The following is a 27994-nucleotide window of genomic DNA, read 5'->3' as shown; positions in this document are numbered from 1 at the left end:
TACCAGTGAAGACTCAAAGCTATCAGAATACTGTTTATATATTCTTTCTAGTCTCTGATGAAAGTGTGGTGCTTCATCCAAATACTGGGCTGCAAATGTTTTCCATCTATCTCGCTCCAATCTGGCATGATCCTGAAATAAAGCATAACAATTTTATCAACTCATTAAGAAGCAGTAAGATAATTCTACTGCTGATCGTAGAACACTATGTTACCTTCTTTCCTCTGCTGTATTAACCCAGTCAACCTCCAAATGTTTTTCTATTTCTTTAGTCTGGTTATTAATAACAGACTGCACCCCCTCTCACAACAACAACCAAGTGCCAAATCATTATCCTAGGTTTCTTATTCAATGTCTCCTAGTCTCAATGTCCTCCTAGTGAACAAAGTGGAAAAAATGTGTTCACCTGTGCTCAGTCCTCTTATTGATACGTCTGCCAGACTGAATCTCAAAATTCATAATAATTACTAATATGGTAATGTTGTATCAAGATGATTGTGATGGGATTGAGACAGGGCTCAGAGCCTAGACCATGATCACACTGAAGAAAGACGAAAACCATAGAGTCACTCTAAGTTTTGGCTTCAGGACATAAAACCTAATTTCTCCTGCCATGAAAACAGTACTATCTCCTGCTTAAGGAAAGCACAACATCCAAATTTGCCTGCAAATGCCTAATTAAGACTGTGCTCGGCTTACTGACTGACTAGGCACTTATGGTTGATTTTCTTACACAAACTGTGCTTCCACCACACAAGGTATACAGTTTGAAGAAAAAGCTCTATTTAGTTAAGATTAAAGCTCTGGAGTTCAAACCTTTTTAGGTCTCACCTAGACAGTGCATGCACTGTCTATTTAAGATAGGATGTATGTACGATGTGGGATTTGAGCACCTCCCATCTTTTTGATTGGTTCCCAGTAGTGTCCTTTGAAAATGCATGTTTTTGTTTGGTGAAATGCTTAATTAGTCCCTCCTTTTTATGTTTTGGAACCTCCTATGGAGACTGCCCCTGTTACATGTGGTCTTACTCTTTTGGTTATTTATGTTACTTTGGGTGCACCATTTTTTTTGTTTGCCTTTGCTCATGTTTGTTTTTGGATTGTAGTTATTTTTGTATTTAGGACAACAGCACTCTTAAGTGGTGGCACTTGTACTTTACACATGCAATCATTTTTTCAGTGGCTACGTGCGTTTATCTTCTTGTCTTTGTTTCCTCCTTCTGGCTCTGGGAGATGTCATTGGAGGAGGAGATTGGATAGTGCCGGGGTAGCTCTGAAGGCTTGTTTTTTACATACCACCTGTCGGCTGTTAGAAAACAGCAAAACATAAACAAATGGTTTTATTTATTTCTAGCTTCCCCCGAGGGGGCCAGCGTGTAATGTGATACACCTTGTTTTCATTTACTTCCAATCTGCATAAACACCATTAATAAAACAATAAGAGTGCTCATGTTTCTTCATGTTTCCATCTGCAATAATCGGGATTCAAGCCCAACAATCTCTTCCCCTTCTCTCCATTTTTAATGGGCTATTATGTTCTGGGCCCTATCCCATAGTACGGGTTTGTATGCCTCCCATAATGTGAAGGCAGATTCCACTGAACCCACGTTCTCATTAAAATATAGTTCCGTGTCCACCCTGATTTCCCTAGCAACCAGTGGGTGCTTAAAGTCCCACGGGTTTAGCTTCCATTCCCCTGTCTGACGTTGTGTACGGGTACCTGCTGTGAGCCACAAAGGCGAATGACCTCTCTTCCCCTTCCAACTATCGCCCTATTTCTCTTCTCCCTTTTCTGGGAAAAATTTTAGAATGTCATGTCACCAAGGCCTTCAGCACCTTCATTGAGGAAAGCCGCTATTTAGTGCCCCACCAGGCTGGCTTTCGTCCATTTCATTCTACCGAGTCGGTCGGCCTTTCTGTTCTGGACGAGCTCAGAGGGGGTGCGGATATCAACTCTCCCCAGGCGCTGGTTCTGCTTGATTTGTCCGCCGCCTTTGACACGGTCGACCATTCCATCCTGGTCCCGCCCTGGCCTGGCTTACTTCCTTTTAAGGAAACCGCACTCAGGCTGTCCAGCTAGCAGATTTTTCGGCCCCTACACGTGCTGTCCATTGTGGGGTACCACAGGGTTCCTCCCTCTCTCCCCTCCTCTTCAACCTCTACATCCGTCCCCTCATATTTGCCCTGCAACAGATGGATGTCTCGGTATTCAACTACGCCGATGACCTCCAGCTGATCTTTAATCTCTCTCCACTCTCTGCTTCTATACACAACTTTCGAACTATAATGACTTTCATCAGTGACTGGATGAACTGCAATCACCTCAAGTTAAACCCCGACAAGACCGAATTGGTACTTACGGGTGGCAGTCCCAGCCCTTGGACCCCTACCTTTTGGCCCCCTTCGCTTGGTTCCCCTCCGCTACACTCTTCTTCTGTAAAAAATATGGGTATTAAAGTTAACACCGACCTTACTATGCGCTCACAGATCAGCACTGTGGTTTCAGCATGCTTTTTTGACACTTCGTATCATTCGCAAGATCTCCCGTTTCTTTTCGTTTGCAGCCCTCAAACTTATCCTCATGGCCATGGTCATATCACACCTTGACTATGGCATCGTCTTGTACACAGGCGCCCCTGCTTATGATCTTCGGCGCCTCCAGCTCATTCAAAATCAGGCAGCCTGACTGATTTACAAACTTCCCAAATTTCACCACGCTTCCCCTTTGCTAAAAGCCTTACATTGGCTCCCTATTCCTGAGCGTTCACAATTTAAGATGGGCTGCATGACTTTTCAGGCTCTGGCAGGTACTGCACCAGCCTTTATCAATTCTAAAATCAAATCATATGTTCCCAATAGAGATCTTCGCTCTTCTTCTCAAATTTTGTTATGCGTTCCTCGCTTCAGGAAGAAGAAAACAGGGGTGCTGAAGTTTTCCATCTTGGCTCCAACCTTCTGGAATGCTCTCCCCATCTCTAATAGGTCCATCCCAGCTTACCCCGATTTCCGCAAAGCCCTCAAGACTCTTCTGTTCACACGAGCTTTTCCACTCTAGCCTACCCTCTCTGTCCTTTCGGGTCACCTGTCCTCAGTGCCAAGAAACCGCACGGTGATCGAGCGCTTTATAAATCCCTTAACTTCAACTTCAAGGCCTCTCGCCAGGTATTCTACCTTATGTATCTCCCCTAGTTCTCCCACTAGGGGCCAGTATGCAATCTATCCGTGAAAAGGTTTTGTGGGTGCCTGAGTAAAAGGAATAGGCTCTAGTCTGGGAATGCTGCCTAAGTCATATGTCCGTAAGTGACAGTGTGTCTGCAAACCGTTTGAGCGGTGTCTCTTTGGGGCCTCCTGTTGTGACAGTCGTACGGTCCAGTGTGGGGGTCCAATGCGTCATTGAAGTCTCCCCCAATAATGTGTATGTCAGAACCCGCTTCCAGAAGGACCGCTGTGAGCTTCTCCAATGTTTGCCTTTGTAACCTGGGGGGGTGCATATACACTAATAAAAGTAATGTTTCTTCTGTCTCACACACCCTTAACCGCGACTTATGTACCGTTGGGATCTATCCATGTGCGGTCTGGTCTGAAGGGTGGGTTTTTCCCGATTAGTATTGCCACACCCCTCGCCCCGGTAGAGAATCCGGCATCGGCTAGCGTCTTATATGCACCCCATGGCCTAAATACCCGCAATGTGTGCCCTTTAAGTGTGTCTCCTGCAAAAGGATGACATCTGGCTTTAGTCATTTGAAATATGCAGCTACCAGTCCTCTCTTAACCTTATTCCCCATTCCGTTCACATTCCAGGAGAGGACCGAGTACGTCCCATGATTAGGTGTTTCCATCCCGGTGATGTGATATGCCCGTCCCATTATCAGGACCGCCTCCCCCACGCCACTGCTGCTGTTTCTGTAATCTCACAATGTCTGCTGTCTTACTATTGTGCCACATAACTGTGTAAGAACCCCAACCTCCCCCCCCATCCCGCCCCCACACTCCCCCAGTATCCAACCGACTGCCCCTATGTGATCAAGCTATTTTTCGAAAATGTTTGCATAATTACACGCAACAAGGAAAAAAAGACAATGGATAAGTCTATGTCCTTCGAAAATAATAACCAGTTAATACATACCTGCCATGAGAAAGATCTTGCAACTCTGGTATTTGGTGCCATATCCAAGTGCCAGAGCTTATTTCCCAAGAATGTTGGTTTCAACAAAAATTTGTTTGGTATCCCACAGCTGCAAACATATTTGATTGGTATCTGGATAGTTTTCAATTGTCGAGCATGGATGTGAAGAGTCTGAAGGAAACATTTCATTCTCTGATTCATAATAGTAAAATTCCAACACGCTGAAAGGTAGAACTCCGTGATTTTCAATTCAGAACTGCCATGGTAGAGAAAAAACAAAAAACTTTGGGTAACATTTTCTTTTTAGTGTCAAAAAGAAATGCAAACAGGTCCTCTTAAAATTAAAACACTAGCCATATAAATAAAAAGTGACATTTTATTAACAGATTAAATGATCTAAATTGTTTGCTGTAGCAAAATGCATTCCGTTCTTACTATATCATATACGTAAAAAGTAAAAAAAGAAAAGGGTACGTTAATAGATCAATACAGTCAAGGTACAACAAGAGGGGAAAATAAGTTTTGCAAAAGCCACATAAAACTTGAGTAGTTTTGCCATTCTAGCTTACTGGTTAAAGGACAGGGTACTACGTTTTCCAAATGGGTAGCCTAGATTCCCTTTGCGTACTTGACTTTCCCATGGTGGCTTGGGCAGGCTATAAATGCTTCCTCCACTAGATGGTACAGGCTTGGCACTCAGGGGCAGTATGACACCGAGTTAAACTCTTGTAAGAGACCCGGGTTTCATTTACAGTAGAGAAATGTACGGCAATTAAAACAATAAACCCCAAATAAATATATAGAATTGTAGCACCTCCTGTGTCTGACATATGACACCAAACAACGTAATGCTCGTGCTAGCCTAGAGCTGGAGACAAGAGGCTTTGATAGCCCAAGCAAATGCTCCTGGAATTACAAGTTGTAGTTTCTAACAAAGGAGAGCCCCAGCTATTGAACTAAATACCAGAAAACAGTACTGCAGCAATGTGTTTCTGTCTGTTTAACAATTCCACCAGCCACAAAACTTCACCAAGACATTACAGCAAAAGGTCAGAGGGTTTTAAACTTTGCTGTGGGATGCGCTCTCTAGAGTCCAAACCCACGACACAATAGCAAATGGGGCCAAACACCCAAAAAAGTGATGCTGTTTCTGGTAAAAGAGCAGTGCTGAGCAGATTAAAGGAAGATAGTCCAGAAAAATATTTACTAGGAGGCCAAACCCATTTCCCCCACTGGCACATCACACTTCTACCACAGGAGCATTGAGAAGTCACTGCAGTAAAGTAGAGGCCTCATTCGGAGTTTGGCAGAGCTGCAGCACTGATGCAAATAGGTCGTGCTCCCACTCCACCATGTCCCATCAAACCTGCTTTTCCCCTACTCTGTTTAGAGTCAGAGGAAGCACCAGTACAGCTTTCGCTGGCTTTGCCATTGTAACCCTCTGACGTGCCACAGGTCCACCAAGGGGCAGCAAGATGCCAATAACGAGTGCCCCACCTTATTCAATGCGTGGCGACCGTCACTCATACAAAACAGCCCAAGTTTCACATATGAAGCATCTGGAGCACAGGCAGGGAACATATGGAATGGGGGAAAGCACCCTGAGCACTGTGCTTTTTTGAAAAGAGAAAACAAACTCCCACTTTGTGAGGTTATTTTCTCAATACAAAATAGTTTGCAGAGCGGTCAGTTTAAACTCTGTGAAGCCGCTCCCTTCACAGTACAGAGATCCCCATGAAGCAGGAAGGGATCTCTAAATAAGGCAGATGGTGATTAGCAATAGTGTGGAGGCAATGGCCTCCACCACCATAGCAAACCTGAGGACCATGTGCCAGGGTATAAACGACCTCCTAAGGCCCTAGCCCAGATGACAAACAGGCTTGAGTCCAGGGCTGCCATCGCAATAGATTTCATGGGGCACAAACTGAGTGGTACAGGCGCTGCTCTTACCTGCCTAAGAGCATTTTTACGTGACATTTTGCACAATGGGTATATTTAATGCCTTTTAGTTGCTCTCCTTTGACAAAAGAAAGAAGGGGGTTGACAGTTACTAACTTATGGTCACTCATGCAATTCAATGTGTATTTTCACTTCATGAAATACATACTTATAACGTATCCTATATTGAGAACAAGCAGGGGTGGCTCCTCCACTAGGGCGAAGGAGCGTAGCCCCACTGCTTTCTTGCAGTGGGAGAAAGCCAAAACATAAAATGGGAATAACGAAGGAATTACCATTTTATATTTGCTTTGTGGACTGCGGGCGGGCGGCTCTGCTCTTTGAGCATGGCAGGGGAGGAGTGGTTTGTCCACTCCTGAGAGTGCACAGACTGTTTGGTCAGACCTCTTGGGCTGCCCAAAACAGTCATGCGAACTCTGCCCTTCTCCAGGGAGAACATGGCCACCCCATTAGCCCCTGGCTGGGCGGCATAACGACCAATCACAACACTGCTTGCAGAGTTGTGATTGGCTTAGGGGAAGGAGTCTGGCTGCCTGCTTCCTGTTCCAGGGGAGCAGGAGTAGACAAGACGCGGGACCCAGCAGTTTCTTTATCCAATAGAATTCAGCACGCAATCTTGCTTTTTGTGGATCTATTTCACAGCGTTACTGAACTACCTCAAGAATTGTGAATTTTATTTGAGATATTTGATGTTTTGCCTCCAGCCAATGTGTGACGAGTGACGATTTTAAATTTTGTAGTCTTATATTGCTTTTGTGCTCAGTTATTCTTATTTTAATTTTTCTCTCAGTCTGTCCAACGTAAATCTTTCCACACAGGCATTTTATTACATATACAACACTTCTAGTGTCACAGGCAAGATTGCGTGCTGAATTCTATTGGATAAAGAAACTGAATTTGCTACATCCCCTAGGGATGAATGACAGGGTTGAATTTGTATGCTTTTTGTAGTTGCTGAGCTATTCTAAACCCCTTAATTCAGTTAGCCTATATGCTGCATGTTAACAACATGTATCATGAGGATTGTTCTTGATTAATGTCTCATTACCAATTTCTTTTGTGATTCACCATATATTTATTCCGCTTGGCATATTTAGTGTGCAGACATTTTCAGCATTCACTAATCTGAATATTTTTGATGAGTTACCACTTTTCACGACACGCATTGACTCAGTTTACACCGATCGTCTTTTTTCCACCGAGCGTATTTTTTAATGCGTATTTTATCGATTTCATTTAGGTTTACTACACAGTTTTTAAATCAGGGTGATATAATCGCTTCCATTGGCTCTTACTAACACGTGACACACAGAGAAGCCAACACACTCAGATCACGTAGGCCGAGTGTTTTGATGAAAACCGCACAGGATTGGCTCTTACCGCTTCCCGGCATGCTAAACCAGGAAATACGGATTCCAACACTCGAACACTCGCGTTTACACATTGTAAGTGTTTTCATTATTCTTTTCATCAGTCGCTTTCAGCCTTCAAGATTAGGAAGCTCACAGACATTGCTGGGAAAAACGCGCTCCGTGCACTCTAGGTGTAACTCTGTTTAATAATACATTTTACTTCGCTATCCCAATGGTGAATCTTGACATATCACGTGTTTATGTGGGTTAAAACTTTATTTAACAGAGCTGGTTTACTGACCATGCATATATTGGAAACTTTAGTTGTTTTAAAACATGTTAACCCACAGAACTTCGTGAGACACTCCGGTTCCTTTTTTCTTTTATGACATGAAGTACAGTTTCCCTGTATTCATAACTTGTGGCATGATGAATTGAACACAAATGTATCTAATATTGTACCGTTTTGCATTTAATTTCATGATACTATGCTTTGGTGAAATTAGTTTAACTAACAGAATTGAAACTGATCTGGTCATGTAATTTTTCCTTTTTTCAGACCCCTGAGGAAGGGTCGTGTTTGATGACCCAAAATGCATTGGGTGTTGTTATGAATACCAAAGAAATTTAACTGTGTTACACTTGAAGAATGGATTACATTTAACCACGGATTAATTGATTTCGAAATAAACAAAGTGAAGTAAACTTACAAAAAGAATTATTGAACTTCATTTATTGAACTTGATGATACATGATGTGAAGAAACAATTTTTAGTTTCAGTTTAAAGTGTGCGCAATTCTCAGTGTTTGGATTCTCCGATCACACTCAAATACGTTTGCAGCTAAAGAAGCCATGTGCGTCTCTGCAGTGAGATACACAAAGACATGCATCGTCACCGGGAAACTTCCTTTACATCGGGGTGATTACACCGCGATGCAGTTGCATCGCAGCCATCACAACACAAGTGTTACATCGACTTGCACTGGATGGCGCTATAACCTAAGGAATAGTAAGATTTACTATTCCAACACCTTCCCTACTGTACTTTGACGGGTGTCCAGCGCCCTCCAGCGCAAGTCGTTGTAACGACTTGCTTTGTAAAGACTGAGATGTAATATACCACGATCATTTTGATTGTGTTGTTACATCACATATTCATCGTCCATGTGAGGTTAAAGGTACAGGTCTAGGTGGGGGAAGTGGCGGTGGGCCTGACACTACTGTCGCTATGAGATGGGAAAATGTGCCACAGATAGAAGGGGGTCTGCTTCTGTTTGTCCACTTGCAGTGTGGTGTGTTGAATGCTAGTGTTTGGCGGAACCTTAAAGTCACCTTGATATGAAGACTTGGACTGAAGATATGAAATGGGGAGCCAAGGGAGGAGACACAATAGGGGTTTGAGGATGGAGGCCTGTAGCTTAAGGGGTCTTTAAAATGGCAATATTCTTGAGGAAGGAATGTAAGTGCAATATTATATTATTGCACAGCCTTCTGTTTCTGGACCAGGTGGTCTGAACCACCCTGAATTTTACCGGTCTGGGGAGGAAAATGAGGTTTGAGTTTGAATGGCGTGATGGCCATGACTGGAACAGCTGTACTAGCCAGCCCAGACTCGGGTAGAATAAGACTGGTTACTTGCTAATCGTTGCTAACTAGATAAATGAAGGAAAGACCAATATTAGCCTCTACCATGGGCCTAGGGAGACAGTGAAGGTACGGTGACTGGCCGCAGGTTGGCAGCACATAAAGGTGGCCAAAGTCCTAGGTAAACCATGGGTAGAAGGCATAGCTTCATATCAAGTTTGCTGGCTGAGCAAATCAGCAGAGCAAGCCAGTGGCTGGTAGACCACGATAATACACTGTGCATGGCCCATGTGCAGCCTACACAGTGACAAGACAAGTCCTTTCTTTAATTAATGTGCAACCGGCTCAGAGGCTATGATAATGTGGAGTCGGTGAAGAAATAAATCATAACAACGTTGTGAGAGGGAGCATGACATCACAAACAAGGCCTGGAAGCACTAGCCATGTCACGCTAGTCATGCTAGCGTGAACAGGAGCCTGGGCAGAAATAGAAAGACACAGCTACCAGCGTGTTTTATTATTTAGTTTTGTTAAACATCAGAACTGTTTCATGTAGATAGAACAAGGAGTCCTGTTGGCCAGAAATAAGTGCCAATGGCCACTGGCGATTACAAGCACAATTAAGTACAGGTAGCACTCAAACCCCTTCAGGTTAGTCCACTGTAAGATACCCAGTTGTCTTCTCTCAAAGATTATGGCCTGTCAGGTGTTAGGAGAAGGGACTGCATAAATCGTTCCCAACCAACACTGACTGCAAAACTTTAATGATTTTTACCCCAAAAAAGACTTGCTGTGGAAAACATTCTTAGAATTGGCCGCACAAGAAGATCCAAGGCACCAATTTAATATTGTAGAGGCGGAAACAAAATGACTCTGGTTTAGGGTTAGGACGACACCAGAATCTTCTAACATTGGTAACTATGGTGTCGAAGTTCAAAGAACAATTCATTAAGTAGTCCCAAATTCAGAGGGACCAGGCCTGCACAGTGGGAAGCACACCGAGGGATGCGACTACAAACCTCATAGGTTTTTCTAACTTTATCAATAATGTAAGCAAGTCTTTCCCAAACTTCTTGCAGCAGAGGCCCCAAACTAGATAGAGATAGGTGGCATTGATGAAGGTTTGTTTTCCTGAATGACTAATGGTCTCATGAATTGTAAATATGTAATCTCTGCTATTATGTAGGAAAACAGCTATTAACATTGGATAATTAAAGGATTTAATTTCAGACTTATTGAAGCAATTCTTTATTGAGTTCAACATTTGTAGATAAATTAAAAAGGCTATTTAACGGGGCAGGGAATGTGGAAGTGTTGTTAACAATCAGAAAGAGAATCAAATTGTTTACTAAATACATGCTTTCTGGAGACAACCTGAAAAAAAATGTCTAATATCTTAACTTGTGTAATGGAGCCTCATATTTTATGTTTGTCTCTGCTTATTATTAGCATGCTTACTGCCAAAAACCGCTTTAATTCTGCCTGAACTTCGACCTCATCTTGCGACAGATGCAATTACATGTGTTATTAATAATCTTCCAAATTATTTGAAATATTATAATACCCTAAACTCTGTGAAATAGACCATAAGACAAGTAGTATTATTTATTGGTTTCCGTAAGTAATGACCATTATTTACAATGTGATTACAGGGTTTATTATTTATTAGTACAAGTATTGTGAGGCCATAAACTATGCATTTCTTGTGACAGTTATGGCTTGCATATTTGTTGTGCAAGTTACAGACTGTGGTCCTAACCATAACTTTTGAAATTCTGTAGCTTTTCAGTTTTAATTTACAACCATAACTCTAATTTATTTGGGGGATTATCTGTGAATTTTTAAACTACCTAACCTACTTTTAGAGATTATTATATTTTTTTGTTATAAACCATATCCAAAAGTTTCCTACCTCCACCACACCCCGGGCTGTCACTCTACATGCTCATGCCCCTAGACACTTTCCCTTCACCATACAGGCCGAGGACGGCCAATCCCCAATGAGCATGGGGGTTGATTGCAGATACAATCCTTTGCTCTGCCCTTCCCCCTTTTCCCATGGTTTGCAACCCCCATCATAGGGTTTGCAAACCCATGGCATGCTTTACAGCCAGGAACTGGTAGCCCATGGCAAGCTTCATAAGCATGTGCCCGGCATTCTGTGGGGCCCGTAAACCTTTGTCTTGTTCTGCAACTCTCCTAAAAAGGTCCAGCGTAGGCCCATAAAGCTTGCCATAAGTTTGCGGGTGCTGGCTGTGAAACGCTCTGTGGGTCCACAAATCTTGGCCAAGGGGGGGCCATGCTGGTGACCATAAACCAGACAATGAGGTTTGCAAACTTCATGGCAAAATTGCCTTTTTTTTTACATTTTAACCATAGATGCCCTTTGGGCCACCACTCCCCACATGCTGCAGGGGGTCAGGGATGCTCTCCCTGTCCCCCTTTGGCTTCTTTCATTTGTTTTTTCAGGGCACTTGGAACTCTGGTCCATGGATCTCCCATGAATCAATGGTACAGCTATCTGAATAATTTAAACTCGTCATACCTAGACTAAAACAATTTTCAAATGCTAATTTTTGAAAACTACAATAAGGATTTACTCCAAACCAAGTCAAGACAACACCAAATCAAGCAAAGTCACTTTCTTGTGCACAGCTCTACCTTGATGCCAACTTTGGTGTAATTTTGTTCAGTTGTTTTTTTCGGTATCGGGCAGCAAAGATTATTTTGGAAATTAAAGTGGGAATTGCCACTTTTGACATCCCTTACTTTTTGAGAATTGCCAATGTTGAAATCCCTTACTTGATTGATCTGCACGAAATGTGTAATACACCAAACTCAAAGTCGATGAATTCTTTTATTGGTAAGTTTCATGCAGATTCAAATAATGACAATGTTTTTAAGAAAAGAAAAAACGTATGTTATCCGGCTCAAAAAAAGCAAAGCCACTGACATTCACTAGCTATGTTTCGGAACACACAAAACAACCAAAATACCTCACAGTCAACCAACAAGTTGTTATTGAGTTAACTGATGTTTTTGTATCTATGCCGTTGTCAAATATGTGTTTTGTTCATGGTAGTCGACCATGAGTTATGTTGTGTGTTGGATATATTCATAGGTGGCACATTTCTGTGGTTTTGTGCATTTGTGCCTCAAACATAATTTACGTTTTAACAGCTTTTTTCAGTGAAAAAAAAATATATATAAATATATATATATATATTTCTAATGTACGTCAAAATGACTACACAACAAAGAGTAAATTTAAACTAATACTCCTTCTGTAAAATCCATTCAGAAGTGTAGTGCTGCATGATGGTTTGGGTAAATGTGAGTGGTTTGAGAGGACATCTTGCCCTGCCTTGAGAGTTATATAAACATACATATGCCTTACTTGCTTTCGTTAAGGTGTTAATCCTCTCCTGAAATCATTCTGCGTGTGAAGTCAGGGGCAGTCAGTCCCAGTATCACAAAAATAACTACAAATAACTGTGTTCTTATTTCCATTAAGGCTTCCTGTATACTACTGTCACATTGATTTAATATGCAATTTGTGTATTTGTTGAACACAGTTTACCAATTTATCTCCTGAAATAATTCAAAATAAAATATTGGCCCTTTGTGGTTAAACGGGAGAGGGAACTACATTTTCTTTCAGTGCTTAATTGCACAACGTTGACTCTGAAACCTGGGATCAAATTCCAGCTTTCTCGCTTGATCAATTTTTATGATCCAAGACAAATAACTGCGCTTTATTTTCCTTGACTATCAATTTGAGTGTATACTGAAGTAATTACAAAAACCTGACATGCAAATGATTTCAAAGGAACAAATTAAGTTGCATCTCATATATTTCCTACATAGGCTATATTTACTGTACACGTAATAAAATGACGTCTCTTGATTCACTCACAGCAATGTCATGGGGGAATATTCTTGTACTTTTTTAAGTTCAGATTTAGAAGCTATTACTTTCAATAAATGTAATTTAATGCAGTGACACCACCTAATACATTAAATTGAAGCACATATTAAAGAAATTGACTTTTTTTTAAATTGGAATCATGGTTATTTTTGTACGTTTCTTGCACGATATGATTTATTTACATGCCACATTTTTCAGTTACTCTGGTGTGTTTTGGTTCAAAGGACCATGCCAGGATCCTGCCAAGGTTCTCTCTCTATGAATCTGCTGACTTGCCCACCCTTAAATAAAACTGTCTGCCAGTTCGTAAAGTTTTAGGCATGTATTAAGTTCAGAGGTGAGACAGCTGTAGAAGAAGGAATTGTAACAAGAGGCTGAGAGATTGTGCCTACCTGTCTGTTGTAGTTTAGATTGGTTTAACTGGCACATTTAGGAAACCTTGAAATCACAGTTCCTGAGAGGAAGAGGTGCGAGGGCTTCTGTTGAACTTCCAACAAATCACTCTCCAAGACAATTTGTAAAATATAAAAACTGCTTAAAAGCAACTGTAAATGCCAATATGCCTGCTATGCTTGATCTGGATTGATTGTTGCACTATTATGAAAACGTTACTGTGCTATCCTAAGTCACTATGCTGAGCTGTTGTTGTAATCTTGTTTTTTCATTGTGGAAAAACAATAACGTTTTTTAAACTGCTAAACGCATAACAATTAAGCACATGCCTAAAATCTCAAATTGTGATGTTTGGCAGTAAGTGAATGTCTATCTGCAGTCACGCTGCATTTTGCATAGATCTTACTGTAGAACTAAAACTGAAGATCGACCTTTATGGAGATTTCTTTATTCTGCTAATCTACTTAAGTGCATTTTGTTGCATCTAAGGAAATAGGTGAAGTTCGCATAAAAATAGTGCATTGCCTGCCTTTTTTCGAAAAAGACTGTGCAGTGTTTCATTTCATATCACGTATTTAGCTCTTCAAAGAACAGAGCACAAAGCATGATCCTTCAGTATTAAATGGGAGACAGATGGAGATATCTATCCAGTTGTTGAACTGTATAGTATCCATCCAATGGTTGGATTGCACAGGCTGTAATTAGGTACCTTGGGCTAAAATCCTGGTTTCGACGTTTAATTGAACTGTGTGACACTAGGCAAATTACCTTACTGTGCTTTAGTTTTTACTGTGTGTCAAATTTGACAATATCTTGGTAATTCAGTAAATGTGCTATAAGGAAATTATGTTGCTACAGATATGATAGCAATATGGTATATCATATATGTTGTGCACATTACAAACTGCAGTACAGCACTGCTGTCGGTGGGGTATTCTTGAAGTTTGGAAACTATTCACTTTAATGAAGCTCACTCAATAAAATCATATGCACTAAATTGACTAACTTACAAAAGGTTAGAGAATTTAAAATTAAAAATATATTTCTTGGGGGGGATGCGCGAACTGGTGCTTTGATGGTGGAATGTAAATAGAGCTTCCCATTTTTGGTAGTTTTTGTTTTTTACATGTACGTCTGTATTTATCCACATTTATGTTTTGCCAATTTTATATGAAATTATTCATAGTTATTTTGTGGTTTTTTTAACCATGAAGCTTTAACTAGTATCTTTACACATTTATTTAACTGATAAATGTACACTCTTACTTGAATACCTGACACGTCTCAATGATATGAACACCCACAGATGATAAATTAATACGCATATGAAAGCATGCAAATGTTAGTATAAACCTTGTACATATCTATTGATGTTTAAGCCTAATTACTAAAACGTCTTTCTTTTGTAACCCTCTTACCTGTCAATCCGCACAGCTATTTTCCTGGCAGTCATGACTGACACCGTTCAAGCATCACTCAAAAAACTAACTAATTGCCGTTTTTATCGGCATTTAAAAATAAATACAGACAAGAAAATACATTTTTATCTGTATGTATTTTTCTGAAAAAATCTGTAAAAACGGAAACTGCTAGCCTTAATTATAAATAAAGTGTTAAAATGTATTAAATAATTGCTAAATTACTTAAAACCATTACAATACCAATTTGGCCGGATAAAAGTACGTGGATAGATGTGGTGCATACAATTAACAAGTTTATTATTAAGACTTTACATTCACATTAAAAGTATCGGATTATAACAGATAAAGGTGAGATTCAGGGTGTTAGTTACCAAGGACAGCAGCATTATGACAGGTTAGATGTTACGCAGCTCAATATCACATGGAAAAGGAGGGCAGTTTAAATGTTGAGGCATTGTATTCGGACGTATTTACAACTATTGGCTTATTACAAGAGAAGTGGGGTTCAAAGTCATAATGGCCAGGATCTGCCCCAGTGTTACCTTTGGATGGGCGTTTTGTTCTTTAATGATGATGTGTCCAATTACCTTGCAGTTTGAGTCTGCTGGGCTAAGCAGATTGCAGTATGATGTAGTTTTTGTTAGGCCTTTAACAGAAATTTGAGAAAGAGGGAGTTCAGCTGGGGGTCCCCTTGGTGGGAGCATGATAGAATAGCCTGCCTTCTTGTTCAAACTCCCCTTTAGTTGAAGGCCTTAGTAGCTGAATCATTTCTATGTGAACAGTGTTGCAGGAGCAGACTAAGTGCATTAGGTCTTCCTTACCACTCCCACAGAGACAGCAGGCGATTTCCACGCAGCCAGGGTGCCACGTGATCATTAACTGATAATAGCCCCAGCTGATATTTTAGAAACTGCAGCTTGAAAAAGGCTGCATAGCCAGTTTTTGAAGTAGTTTTGGAGGGCAATAGTTTTGTCAATATTGAGCTTCATCCACCTGTGTGCTCTTTTTGATAGTGTGGCCTTGTCCTCTATGACAGACTGGGTTTTGAGTGACTTCATAACCAGACGCTTTAAAGTCCGAGAACAGATAGGTGTATCCCAATGTTGTGTGAGTCGTGTGAAGTCGAGGGACTCTTTTAAGTACACTGTTGCACGTGATGTATTGCGGTGCTGTAGTTCTTATGACAGGATGTGGTTCAGGGAGTATGGTTTGGCTTTCCGAATCTTGTTGCAGCATATTATGTATGAACTGCGTCTGTCTTGCGACTGTTTTAGCGACCAAAATTCCAATCTTATCTGCGCAGGTGAAGCATAATAATAATGTCCAACCCAGACATTCTGGCGGCTATTCCACCGGACTACAATATCTTTCGTCAAGATAGAGCTAGGGGAAGGGGAGGTGGGGTGGCGGTGGTAGTGAAGAAGATAGCCTCATGCTCGATTCTTCCCTTGGATCCAATCGCAGGATCTGATTCCCTCGCCTTTACCATTAGGTTGACCCCGCAACAAGCCTTGAAAGGGCTGCTGGTATACAGACCTCCAGGACCTGTGGGTTCTTTTTTTGAGGACCTCCAGGTTGCCATCTCTGGACTGGCCTTGAGTGTGCGGCATTGTTTGCTGGCGGGAGATTTTAATTTTCACATGGATGTGGATGAGGACTCGGACTCTAACAAATTGTTTGATATTACGGCTCCTCTCGGCCTTGTCCCTTTTCTTGTGGGCCCCACACACGACAAGGGACATACCTTGGATCAGATTTTCTCCTCGGTCCCTTTAGTGGATATTGAGCTTCTCCCGGTACTCTGGACCGACCACAGGCTGGCCAGATTCTCCGTACTTGGGAGTGAGCAATTACCCAACAGTGCCCCTAGACAGCATGGTGCTGTTGCAAGGACATTGCACAGAGTGACTCCCGAGCTGCTAGCTCAGGCTCTTGTGGACCATCCGTGCCCCTTCTCAGGTGACTTAGAGCAGGACGTAGAGGCCATGCAGGTGTGGCTGCTGGAGAGGCTGAATGAGCTAGCCCCCGCAATGGCCCCTCGGGCCTCGGCGAAGCGGGTTTCTGCGCCGTGGTTCACTGAGGCACTGCGTGCCACTCGTAGCCAGTGTAAGGTGGCTGAGAGGGCGTGGCGCCTTCAGTATGATGTGGAGGCCAAACTTGCTTACAGGACAGCGGTCAAAGCCTACCATCGCGACATTCTCCGAGAGAAAAAGGACTATCTTGCCAGGAGGATAGAGGCTGCCTCGAATTCATGTAAAGAGATCTTTACCGTGGTGAGGGAGTTTACGGCCCCCAGATCCAACTTGCCTAAATAGCGTCACCCGAGTCGTGGGTCTGTGATATTGCCAAGTTCTTCACTGACAAAATCAAATTGATCCAGGACTCCTTCATAGAGAGGCCCGTTGAAGTGTTTTCCTGTATGGTGGCTGGATTAGTTCCATCGTCCACTCGGGATGCTGTGCTGGCGGAGTTTCCCTCTGTCTCCACCGATGCTTCCCTCGCACTTCTGACCAATCTTAAATCGGGCTCGCCATTAGACCCTTGCCCGGCCAAATTTTTGGCCAGGATGGCGGCTGTGGTTAACCCATTGGTCAACCCTCTCTTGAACCTGTCTTTGAGTGAGGGGAGGGTCCCGAAGTCCTGGAAAAGGGCAAAGGTGATTCCCCTCCTCAAGAAGCCTGGGTTAGACGCAGAGGTGCTGGCCAACTACAGGCCGATCTCCCTTCTCCCGGCGCTGGCCAAAATCACGGAGAAGCATGTGCATGGCGTTCTGTCTAGTTTTCTAGAATCGAATGACCTTCTGCACCCTTCGCAATACGGTTTCTGTCCTAATTTAAGTACGGAGACGGCACTCCTGGAGGTTTCAGAGGTTATTAGGGAGACACTGGATTCAGGAGGCAAGGCCATGCTTGTCATGCTTGATCTGTCGGCGGCCTTTGACACCGTTCCCCATGAGGCGCTTCTCGCCAGACTCTATGACATCGGTCTGAGGGGGACGGTGTTCAACTGGTTTACATCTTTTCTTGAAGGCCGCCGCTCCACTGAGATGTCGCCTTTGGGAGTCGGAGCTCCGCAGGGTTCTGTGTTGAGCCCGACTCTTTTTAACATCTTTATGACACCTCTGGCGGCACTGGTGGAGTCTTTTGGGGCCCAGATCGTGTCCTACGCTGATGACACTCAACTGCTCTTCACGTGTAGGAAAGATCAGGCTTTTGATGGAGACAGCATTCGGGGCTGCTTGGGGATGGTCTTCAACTGGTTTCAGCGGAACAGCCTCAAAGCCAATTCCAACAAGTCGGAGGTACTGTTTTTTGGCTGTGCCTCGGACCCTGATTGGCAGGCCTGGTGGCCAATGGATATGTGTCCCCCTGCTCAGGCATCCCAGGTGGCAAAAAATCTGGGAGTTAAGATTGATAATAATCTGACGCTGAGATCACATATTCTTGGTTTGACGGGCACGTGCTTTGGCATTCTGAAGATGCTCCGGAAGTTCCTACCTTTGCTCACAGAGGAGCATAGAAAGATTACTGTGCAAGCCTTAATTGGCTCCAGACTGGACTACGCCAACGTCCTTTATTTAGGTCTTCCGGACTATCTTGTTCAGAGGCTGCAGGTTGTGCAGAACTCTGCGGCCCGCGCCATTTTCGGTTTCCATAAGCGAGCAAGAGTATCCGAGTTAGTGCAGTCGCTTCACTGGCTGCCCATCCGGAAGCGGATTATGTTTAAAGCATTGACCCTGGCTCACAAAGCACTTTTCGGCTCGGGAGCTAGGTATTTACAGCGCAGGCTCGTCTTTTATCGCCCTGTGCGATCTCTGCGGTCGGAATCTTTGTTTTTGGCTGTGGTCCCCCGAGTGAGGAAGGCCCGTACCGGGGGTCGCTCCTTTGGTTTAAGGGCCCCTCAGTTGTGGAACGCCTTGCCTCTGGCCTTGCGACGCACTCCTAATTTGCTCCTGTTTAGGAAGAGCCTTAAGACCTGGCTTTTTAACCTTTAGGCTGTCTTTCTTTTTCTTGTCTGTTTCTGTTTTATGGTGTTATGTTGTTACACTGAGCTGCCTAAATAAAGCGCCGGGACACTCTTACTGGGTAGCCGTGCGCTATAGAAATGATATATAACATAACATAACATAATGTCGTAAATGAAGTGCTAGTTACATATTAACTTTCTGCAAGTTTATTGTAGGAGAAACAGTAGAGTGCAGCTCTAGCATCTGCTGGTTTGCTAAGGTACGTTTTCGAGCCACACGCTCTACTTACGCTGCAACCGTCGCTGAAGTGTACTTTTCTTCCAAAATGCTGATAATCCTCGAGTATTTTTAAGTTGCTAGTCTTGAAATTGCATTAAAATATCACACGTCTTACTTGAGTTTGTTTTGCTTCGAGTCCACTCTACCGTTGCGAAGGTGGTTCATGAAACCGGCACTGTCTCCATATAAAATCCGCTTTTCTTCTTCACTGGTCAGTAATATCCTCGACACAAATGTCGTAAATGAAGTGCTAGTTACATATTAACTTTCTGCAAGTTTATTGTAGGAGAAACAGTAGAGTGTAACTCTAGCATCTGCTGACCAGCACAAACTGACTCACACAGAACACAGAGTGCCAGATTAGAACTAAGACCATTCTGGAACACACAATAAGTTCATGAAGAGAAAAGGGTCAAACAAGAACTAGCAAATACATTTACAACACATAACTTGGCAGGAAAAAATGAATCTGTAGGCACGTGTGATTGTGGTGTCAAGGATTTTAATATCCTGCTCTCTTAGCGGTTTGCTTCCATATGAGATTGTTGGCAGAAACTTTGCTTTTGCGACTTCGAGCAGTGGCTTCAGGGAGGGACCGGCAAGTTTTTTCTTCAAGTTTTTAAGTGCTACGGCCAGAGCCAGGCCTTTCCTTTGTATCACCTCCTTCTGGGCTAAGAAGGTGCCATTCTTGTCGATGATGACCCCGAGGTGTGCTTTCCAGCCGAATTTAACCCAAGAAACAGGCCTGCATTAGAGCGTTCTTTACGTTGTAACCCATGGTTTTCATTTTGCCCAGATTAATCGTCAAGTTGTTGGCAAGTGAATAAGCCTTCATGGTGTCTAGCAGCTACTGAAGCCCCACCCAAGTGCGACTGACCTGTACCAGGTCGTCGGCGTACAGAAAGCTTGATATTGTTCTTCCGCCTAGTTTGGAAGCGTAAGAGTTGCAGGTTTGTAGCAGTTCAGTCAGTTCAGCCAGGAAGAGATTAAATAAGGTTGGCGCCAAAACACATCCTTGATTTAGGCCATGGGTGGTTGTGATTTTATGGGAGAGGTGTGCACTTGCCTCTATATTGACTTGGACCCAGGTGTTGCTGTGCAGCATTATCAGCCTGTTCAGCAGGATTTGGGGTATACTCCAGCTTGCTAGCTTCCGCCACAACCTCCCCGATACACGCATTCAAACGTTGCTTTGAAGTCGATGTAACAAAAAAACTGCAGAGAGAGATTGCTAGAATGTTAGTGATTGTGCCAGATGATTTAAAAAACTTGGTCTGATTGTATGGTATGATGGTATAGCTGGAGGCACATGTTGTTAGCTAGTCAAGTACAGTTCCTGCAAAGTATTTGGCGTTTATGTCCATCAAGGTTATTGGGTGATAGGTTTGCTGGAAGAGACATGTCTCCGCCTTTGAACATTGGAGTTACGATCGAGCCTTTCCATGATGCGGGGAGGACTGGTGTGCTTCTGACCTGTGAAACCACTGGCGCTAAGATTCCTACCCAGAAGTCTGGATCATGTTCAAAACACTGCTAGGGGTATGCTGTTAGGGCCCGGGGCTCCTTCTTTTTGCCTTTTGCTATTTAATGCTCTCTGTATCCACCTCAGGCTGCCCCTCCTGTTGTGCAGTAATTGAAGTAGCCCAAGTATCCATCTGCAAGTTGTCTGTTGATTCATGTTTGAAGTGGGGTTTTTTTGGTTGTTGGGCCCACGAAGCCTCAGTGCTGCAGGAGTCACTGCCTCTGTGACCTGGTTTGAGGGGTTGGTTCACAGTAGTCCAAAATCTAGCACTGTTATTGTGTTTCAGATCGGTGTGTAGTTTAGCCCATAGTTCATTGTCCTGGTCAATCTTTATTCACCATCTTAACTTCTTGATTCGTTTTTTTGTGTGATCTCAGTGCCGTTAAGGCTGTTGAGTCTCCTGGTGTTTTCCTTAGGATTCTAAGAGCTTTATTTACTCCAGTTTTGTGCTCCCGGAATCAAGAGTCATGTGTTGCACTGGTGATCTCATTGTATACTTGGTTACCACATTTGGATTTGTCAGCTTTAGCGTGTATTTCCCGTAGTGTTCCTATGAGGGTTTCCCACATATTGACCACAGCAGTTACTTTACCTATAATATCTTGAAATATGACCCCTACGGTTGCATGCAGTTGCGCAAGCATGACAGGTGTAATCTTAATGTGCCTGATGTTTTGTGTAGGTTTAATCAGTTATCTCGGTTATGTGATTTGGGGTAGTGATGTATGAAGAAAATATAACTCCTTGCGGAAGGTGATCACTGCCATGTCTGTCTGAGATTTGGAAGGAATGTACATATTGAAATATAGACAAAGATACAAAGGTGTAGTCCAAGCAAGTGCTGGTTCTGTTGGAGTGAAATGTAGCAGCCGGAGGGTTATCTTTTTTGGAACCTGCCATTCAGGGCCCTGAGGCTTAGATGTTCTAGATCTTCCAATAGTCGTCTCCCGATTTTCGTTTAGTGCCCTGGTCAGGTATTTTCCAGAGCGCAGTCCCCAGATTTAACAAATTGGGTCGAGTTTTCTTCCTTCAATAACCTCGTAACTTCTTACACTACCTTTTTACAGTCTTTGAGTTTGCTTTTGAGGTGAATGTAGATATTGATGAATATTACATTGATGGCAGCACCTTTGATTGTGATGGTGAATTTAGATGTATTCTTTCCTGTGGATTTAATGTCCTGGGCTGTGGCCTAGGCTACGCTGGCTATCGAGATATAGTTTGCTAGCCCTCCTAAACAGAGCCTGTGTTTTGCCTGTTTCACAGCTGGAGTGAAAATGCTTGTGTAGTCTTGGATACAGACAGGCTCTGTCAGCCAGGGTCCCTGCAGAAAGATAATATCGAAGGACCGCTAGTAGTTATACAGATCTGGGTTACTTAGTTTTGTATTCAGGCAATTAATATTCCAAGATCACATGCAAAGTAGTCTGGGATTGGATCTAACTTGTTCTTCCTGAGCCGTGTATGGTATATATCATTTGATTTTTTCCACTGTCCTTTGCACCCTTGAGCACCAATGTGTTTTCTGTTTGCTGCTGATCTGGCTTCGTTTGGTAGCCTTGGGTAGAAGGGGCAAGCGGTATTCTATCGTTTGGAATGGGATAACCTTTATTCCCCATTTTTTTAAGAGCTGGACCTTCTGTGAGGACTCTGTTGGTTGTGGTCCATGTGGTCTAGGTTACTTCCCTGCCAGGTGCTAGGTCGGAACTTTCAAACTGTATTGCCACAAGGTCTTTTGATGTTAGATCACGTAGTCTTGGGGTGGCTGCTAGTAGTCTGAGAATGTTTTCCCTATTTGGGACGTCATGTCTACCTCTGGAGATATACTCCGGGATGAAGATTAGTACTCAGCTGTTATCCTGATGGCCTTCAGTGGTAATATGGAGGCTTATGGTATCATAAGCCTCCATATGACTTTGTCATGTACTAGGATACTTTAGGTTCCTTCTTGCGGGGTAGCAGTGGGCATGTTGGGTTTCCTTGGGACCCTGGAGGCCTTTATTGCGCTAGTTGCTAGTGTAGGGTAAGTGAACTGAGCCCGCAGTTGGTAGGATTCAAGGGTGTAGAAATCCTATAGCCCGATTCCCTGGACATACTGTTTGGGGTCAAGGACAACAAGTTTTCATTTTTATTTTGTTCTTGGGACAAGTAGGTCCAACCCCCTGCAGCACAAACACTTTAGCTGCCAGGTTAAAGTACCACATTACGGACCAGGGAAGGGCATCGTATGCAAATCATATTTGTGTACATATGTTAAGGCTGTTCTTGTTCAAACTTGTATTAGTGGTTCATTAATACAAAGCCTTACTTATTAGGGTGAGTGCTCTAAGGAAATGTTTTAACCTCAGTCTACCCTACCAACAGTGGTTCCAGTGCGAAAATGTGTACACACATTTGCAAAGTTTAGCAATATGATGCTTCATACTATGTTCCCAGAATGCTCTCTAATTAGATGCAAATATCTGCAGATGCTTGAAAGCATAATTGATAATCCTTTGCTTTCAAAATAAAATGTTCATAAAAAAATGCAACTAAAAAAAACGTTTTGCTAAACTAAAATGAAATAGTAGGTAACATTTCTTTGAACCATCATTTAATAAAATGCGTAGATGCATGCTCACATTTTCAAAAAATATTCATAATGGAAAATCAGTGCAACCAGTTTCAACAAGAAAATAGGAAACATGAAAATAAACAAGCACTGGCAAAGCCAATAATAGTGGTCAGACTTTTCGTATTGTCAATGCATGTCTTGTTTCTATATGATTTTTGTAAACACTGTGTGGGAGCTGCCAAGCCCTCGCAATCACAACAAACAAAGTAATCTTTTTGGTCTTAAAAAGCACACATTGCCACAGTTGTCCGTGGCACTTAACAAAACTACTTTGTGTGCAGATAAACTCCATGTGAAAGAGTGGAAGCCAGTTGATGAATGGATGGATAGAGGAATAGATAGATTTTGGTTAACTCCAGACCTAATTAATGGCCCTAATCTTAAAGAAAGTCACAAATTTGCATCCATGCTATATGTCCTTGAATGCGTGCCTTTCATGAATTCACAAGAATTTACAATAGTATGCCAGGAAATCTTACTACTAGAAAATATTTGGAACTGCTTTTTAGGACAAGCAAATATGCAGGTGTAGATGTGCTATTGGTAATCTGTTGAGCGTTTACAAGTTCACTCTTCCTCCAACCACTTTTTTCCCAACCCTGGAAGACGATTTACTTCTGCCATTGTCAGGAGTAAATTTACAACATTTCTTAGGATGAGAAAAGATTAGAGAAGAGTTGCCAAAAATCCCTAAACTATGAAGTTTAGTAGGTTTGCTCAGACTCAAAAGGGCATTCAAACCTTGGAACTACTACTTAACGCAACCTCCAGCCCCAGTATGTCGATCTGTGGAAAGGTGGCAAAATAAAGAAATTGCTAGAATTCAAACCCTGCTTCTGTATGAGCCCTAGCATTATCAAAATGGCTAATATTAGAGCTTTGCAAAAACAACAGTTGAGGGACAGAATGCAGAACAATGTCATACATTCACCCCAGTACAGAGATCTGGGCCTAAATCCATCGTTTATTTGCACTCCACACCACCGCAGTTCAGACATGGCCATATGCAAATCAGCCTCGACCCTGTGCCTCATGGGAACAGTCCAGCCCGAACTGCCAAGCCATGTCTTTCCTGGACCGGAATCAAGCATCCTAGGACCGGTTTCTGGCTATCAGCCGTCATCAGCCAGGATAGATTGACTCCAGTGGTGTGGAGAGCATGAGACTCACGTCTGAGCATACCCATCCCACTCGGGGAGACAAATGCAAAAACAACAGATGATGGACAGAATACAGAAAAATGTCATACATTCACCCCAGTACAGAGATCTGGGCCTAAATCCATCGTTTTTTTGCACTCCACACCACCCCAGTTCAGACATGGCCATATGCAAATCAACCTCGACCCTGTGCCTCATGAGAACAGTCCAGCTCGAACTGCCAAGCCATGTCTTTCCTGGACCTGGACAATGTAGGACATTGTTCTGCATTCTGCCAATCAATTGTTGTTTTTGCATTTGCCACCCCGGGTGAGATGGGTATGCTCAGACGTGAGTCCCATGCTCTCCACACCACTGGAGTCAAGCTATCCTGGCTGAAGACGGCTGATAGTCAGAAACTGGTCCTAGGATGCTTGATTCCGGTCCAGGAAAGACAAGGCTTGGCAGTTCAGGCTGGACTGTTCCCATGAGGCACAGGGTCAAGGCTGATTTTGCATATGGCCATGTCTAAACTGGGGTGGTGTGGAGTGCAAAAAAACGATGGATTTAGGCCCAGATCTGTGTACTGGGGTGAATGCATGACATTGTTTTGCATTCTGTCCATTTTTGCATTTGTCACCCCGAGTGCGATGGGTATGCTCAGGCATGAGTCCCATGCTATCCACACCACTGGAGTCAAGCTATCCTGGCTGAAGACGGCTGATAGCCAGAAAACGGTCCTAGGATGCTTGATTCCGGTCCAGGAAAGACATGGCTTTGCAGTTCGGGCTGGACTGTTCTCATGAGGCACAGGGTCAAAGCTGATTTGCATATGGCCATGTCTGAACTGGGGTGGTGTGGAGTGCAAAAAAACGATGGATTTATGCCCAGATCTCTGTACTGGGGTGAATGTATGACATTGTTCTGCATTCTGTCCATCAATTGTTGTTTTTGCATAATATCAGAGCTTTTACATAATGTGATTGTTGCCATAATTTGTCAGCTGCACTACGTGGCACCAAAGTGACAAATTGATGTTTTTATAGGACAAGTACATTTATGAAGCAACCTGTCCCATGGACCAGTAGATATTTTATTAAATCCCACAACCCTGTGGAATAGTTGGTGGTTTGCCAATTTGAGTTGTACTATTGTTCTGTGTGGTTATATTATTTCCGATTCTCAAAGAGAGTACCAGTTCTCATGTGCTGTTTGTCTGTTTGGAGCTGGAGGAATGATCAATTGTAGTTGGAGCAATGAAATCCTCTGCCACCGCCGTTTGTGTTGCTGCAGACTTTTTGGAGTTGATGTTTGATGCTTATTATTGTTCAGGAAATTATCCCCGTAAGCACGCTTTTGGTGAGGTTTGACTGGCCTTGGCCAGCTGTTTCCCGGGCCTGTTGTGATTCATGTCCGGAAGGGGCTGTCCTGTTATTTGTTCATCCCCCTGTGTGTTCAGATTCATGGTTTGCACAGCTGTTTTTGCTGATCTTATTTTTGTGTTGAGCGGAGATAAAGTTGCACTTGGTCAACAGATTTTTTGTTCTGCCTATTTCTTCTTTGTGCCCGTCTGTGTTAGGTGTCTTCCTTTACATTACCCAAACCGCTTGGCCTGGCATGAGAGTTTTCAGTGTCTATCTGCTGAGCAGAGGTTTGTACTTCCCTTGGTGCTCTCTTATTAGATTTTGGTGAAGCATCTCACAAGTCCGTCACGGTATCGGAGCTTGTTGCTGACTGTAGAGATTGTTGTGATTGATCCATGGGTCTGCTGGTGTCTCCTACGAATAGGACAGGGCATATGTGACCACCAGATTATGTTAGCTTTGTGATTTCATCCCAGGTTGGTTGTCATCCTAGGGCCGTGTGTTCTGTTTGAGATTGAATTGTAGGTCGTTTAACATTGTGTGGACAGTTGCTAGCTTGTGGACACTTTTTGTGCAGGACACTTTATTTGAAAGAAAGTGGTGCCATCCTGTATCCTTTTTATTAGGGAATTTAACTCTCCTAGTTTGCCATCGATCCCTGCTACGTAAATTGCCATAGTGTTAAGTAGTGAGAGATGAATGGCCATCTTATTTGACAAAAACTGTAGAGCTTCTGCAGAAACCTCGACCATGTTCAAGAGGGTTGACCATGTGGTGTTCGAGGGAGGTTTTTGTTCTCCACTTGCTTTGCGTTTCCTTCCGTCATGGCGGGGCTGTGATCAGAGTTCAGCTGCCAAGGTGTCCTCCGGGTGCCTTGTCTGGAACCTGTGTGTAAATTGCAAGTATTTTATCCCGTTCTGGCGTTTTTAGGTACGAGAGTGGCTCACTATCTTTCTCTTCGGTTTCCTCTTGGATCTGGGAGGTACTATAAGTGAGGTTCCTAAGTGAGGTTCCTATGCTTCCCTGTTGAGGGCTGGGGTTCAGGGTGCTGTTAAAGTTGCCTGCGCTGCTGGTGGTTATTGAGCTACCCTAGAGGGCTGTGTTTGGCCGGGGGATGCTTTGCATTCTGCTTCTTGCTTGTGTGCAGGGAATGCTCCTGTTATGACCTCCTTGGCGTCTTTTAGGAGGCCTGAGTTAGGCTCTCCCTTCCTTGGGGGTGTTGATGAATCGGTCAGATTACTGTTTTCCTTGTTGAAGCTTTGTGCAAGGTTTGTGGTGGAAGTTAGAGGTTGAACGGGTGTAGGAGTTGGCGGGAGGTTGAAGGTTGGTGACATGAGGGGCGGTCCCAGGTCAGTTGGGGGGCCGGTGATTAGTGGGGACTGTAGTCCGGTGAGCTTTTCATAGCTTGAAAACAGCACTGCTCCAGCGTTTTTTAGAAAGTTTAATTTTGTGTACATTTTTATTTGGGCTGGCTGTGGGCTTAGTATCTGGGCGATTCCCAGTTGTCCCTTGATTTCTGATTGCTTCTGCTTGATTTTAAAAGTCTATTAACCCCTTAAGTGCTGCGTCGGGGCATTGGCCGACGGCAGCACTACCTCCCCAGTGCTGCGCACGTCCATTGAACGTTCATTCAGCACTAGTTCGAATGGACAGCGCAGCACTGGGGAGGGAATTGCGCCGCAGCTAAGGTGTTAAGGATCTTCACTTGTTTGGTGTATTTATGTATTCGCTTTGTGTTTTGCTTCTTTCCTTTTCTTTGCCTTGGCGGAGATGCCTTTTGTCCTGTTTTCTGTGCCTGACTTCTTCCTTTTTACCGCCAGTAAGAGTTAGCCCCTGGTCTTTCCTGCTATCATGGTTAGGCATGGTCCTGTCTACTTGAATCTAGAGGTTTGGGATCTCCTCTTTCAGCCCTGTTGAGCTCGGAATCTGAAGGTGTGTGGTGATCATCCTTAGACCGCTGCCTTCAGCCTCCTCAACCTGCCAGCCACGGCACAGCTTCTACCGCCGACCCGATAAGTAGGCTCAGCTCAGATAGCAGAGCTCCAGCACATCAGCGAGCCACGCCTCACGCCACAACTCGCGTCCCATGTCTCCAGATAGATCAGAGAATGACATTGTCCTTTCCTCTCAGAGAACTATTAGCTTTCTGTGGTTGTAGATTGGACGTTACAAAGAAAAGGCTGATGACACCCCTTTTTCTCTTTAGGAAAATGCAGCAGTAGGGCTGGTGGTGGTGAGTGATTAATTCATTTTTGAAGGAGCAGAAGAAGGATTTATCACTAGATGAGAACAGAAAGGTGGTTCAGTTATATAGCTTTACTAGGAAAGAATTGTTCAGAAACCAG

The 27994-nt window shown here is 43.3% G+C and overlaps 1 protein-coding gene across 2 annotated transcripts in view; it reads right to left on the bottom strand.

Moving 5' to 3' along the window:
* PREPL (prolyl endopeptidase like) overlaps positions 1-27994 on the bottom strand; it is a 469235-nt gene that overhangs the window by 433275 nt on the left and 7966 nt on the right. The window contains exons 2-3 of one of the 2 annotated variants that reach the window (XM_086927791.1): positions 4127-4382; positions 4-132 (exon numbers count right to left, since the gene is read on the bottom strand). In XM_086927791.1, the coding sequence (XP_086783917.1) occupies positions 4-132; positions 4127-4327 (330 nt within the window). In that variant the 5' untranslated portion in view covers positions 4328-4382. The remainder of the gene's footprint in view (positions 1-3; positions 133-4126; positions 4383-27994) is intronic. The other variant, XM_086927792.1, reaches the window with a different exon arrangement.

Source organism: Lissotriton vulgaris, chromosome 6 (genome assembly GCF_964263255.1).
Source record: "Lissotriton vulgaris chromosome 6, aLisVul1.2, whole genome shotgun sequence".
NCBI lineage: Eukaryota > Metazoa > Chordata > Amphibia > Caudata > Salamandridae > Lissotriton > Lissotriton vulgaris.
Note: the sequence above shows the minus strand (reverse complement) of the source record. Positions and strands in the feature narration are given on the sequence as shown.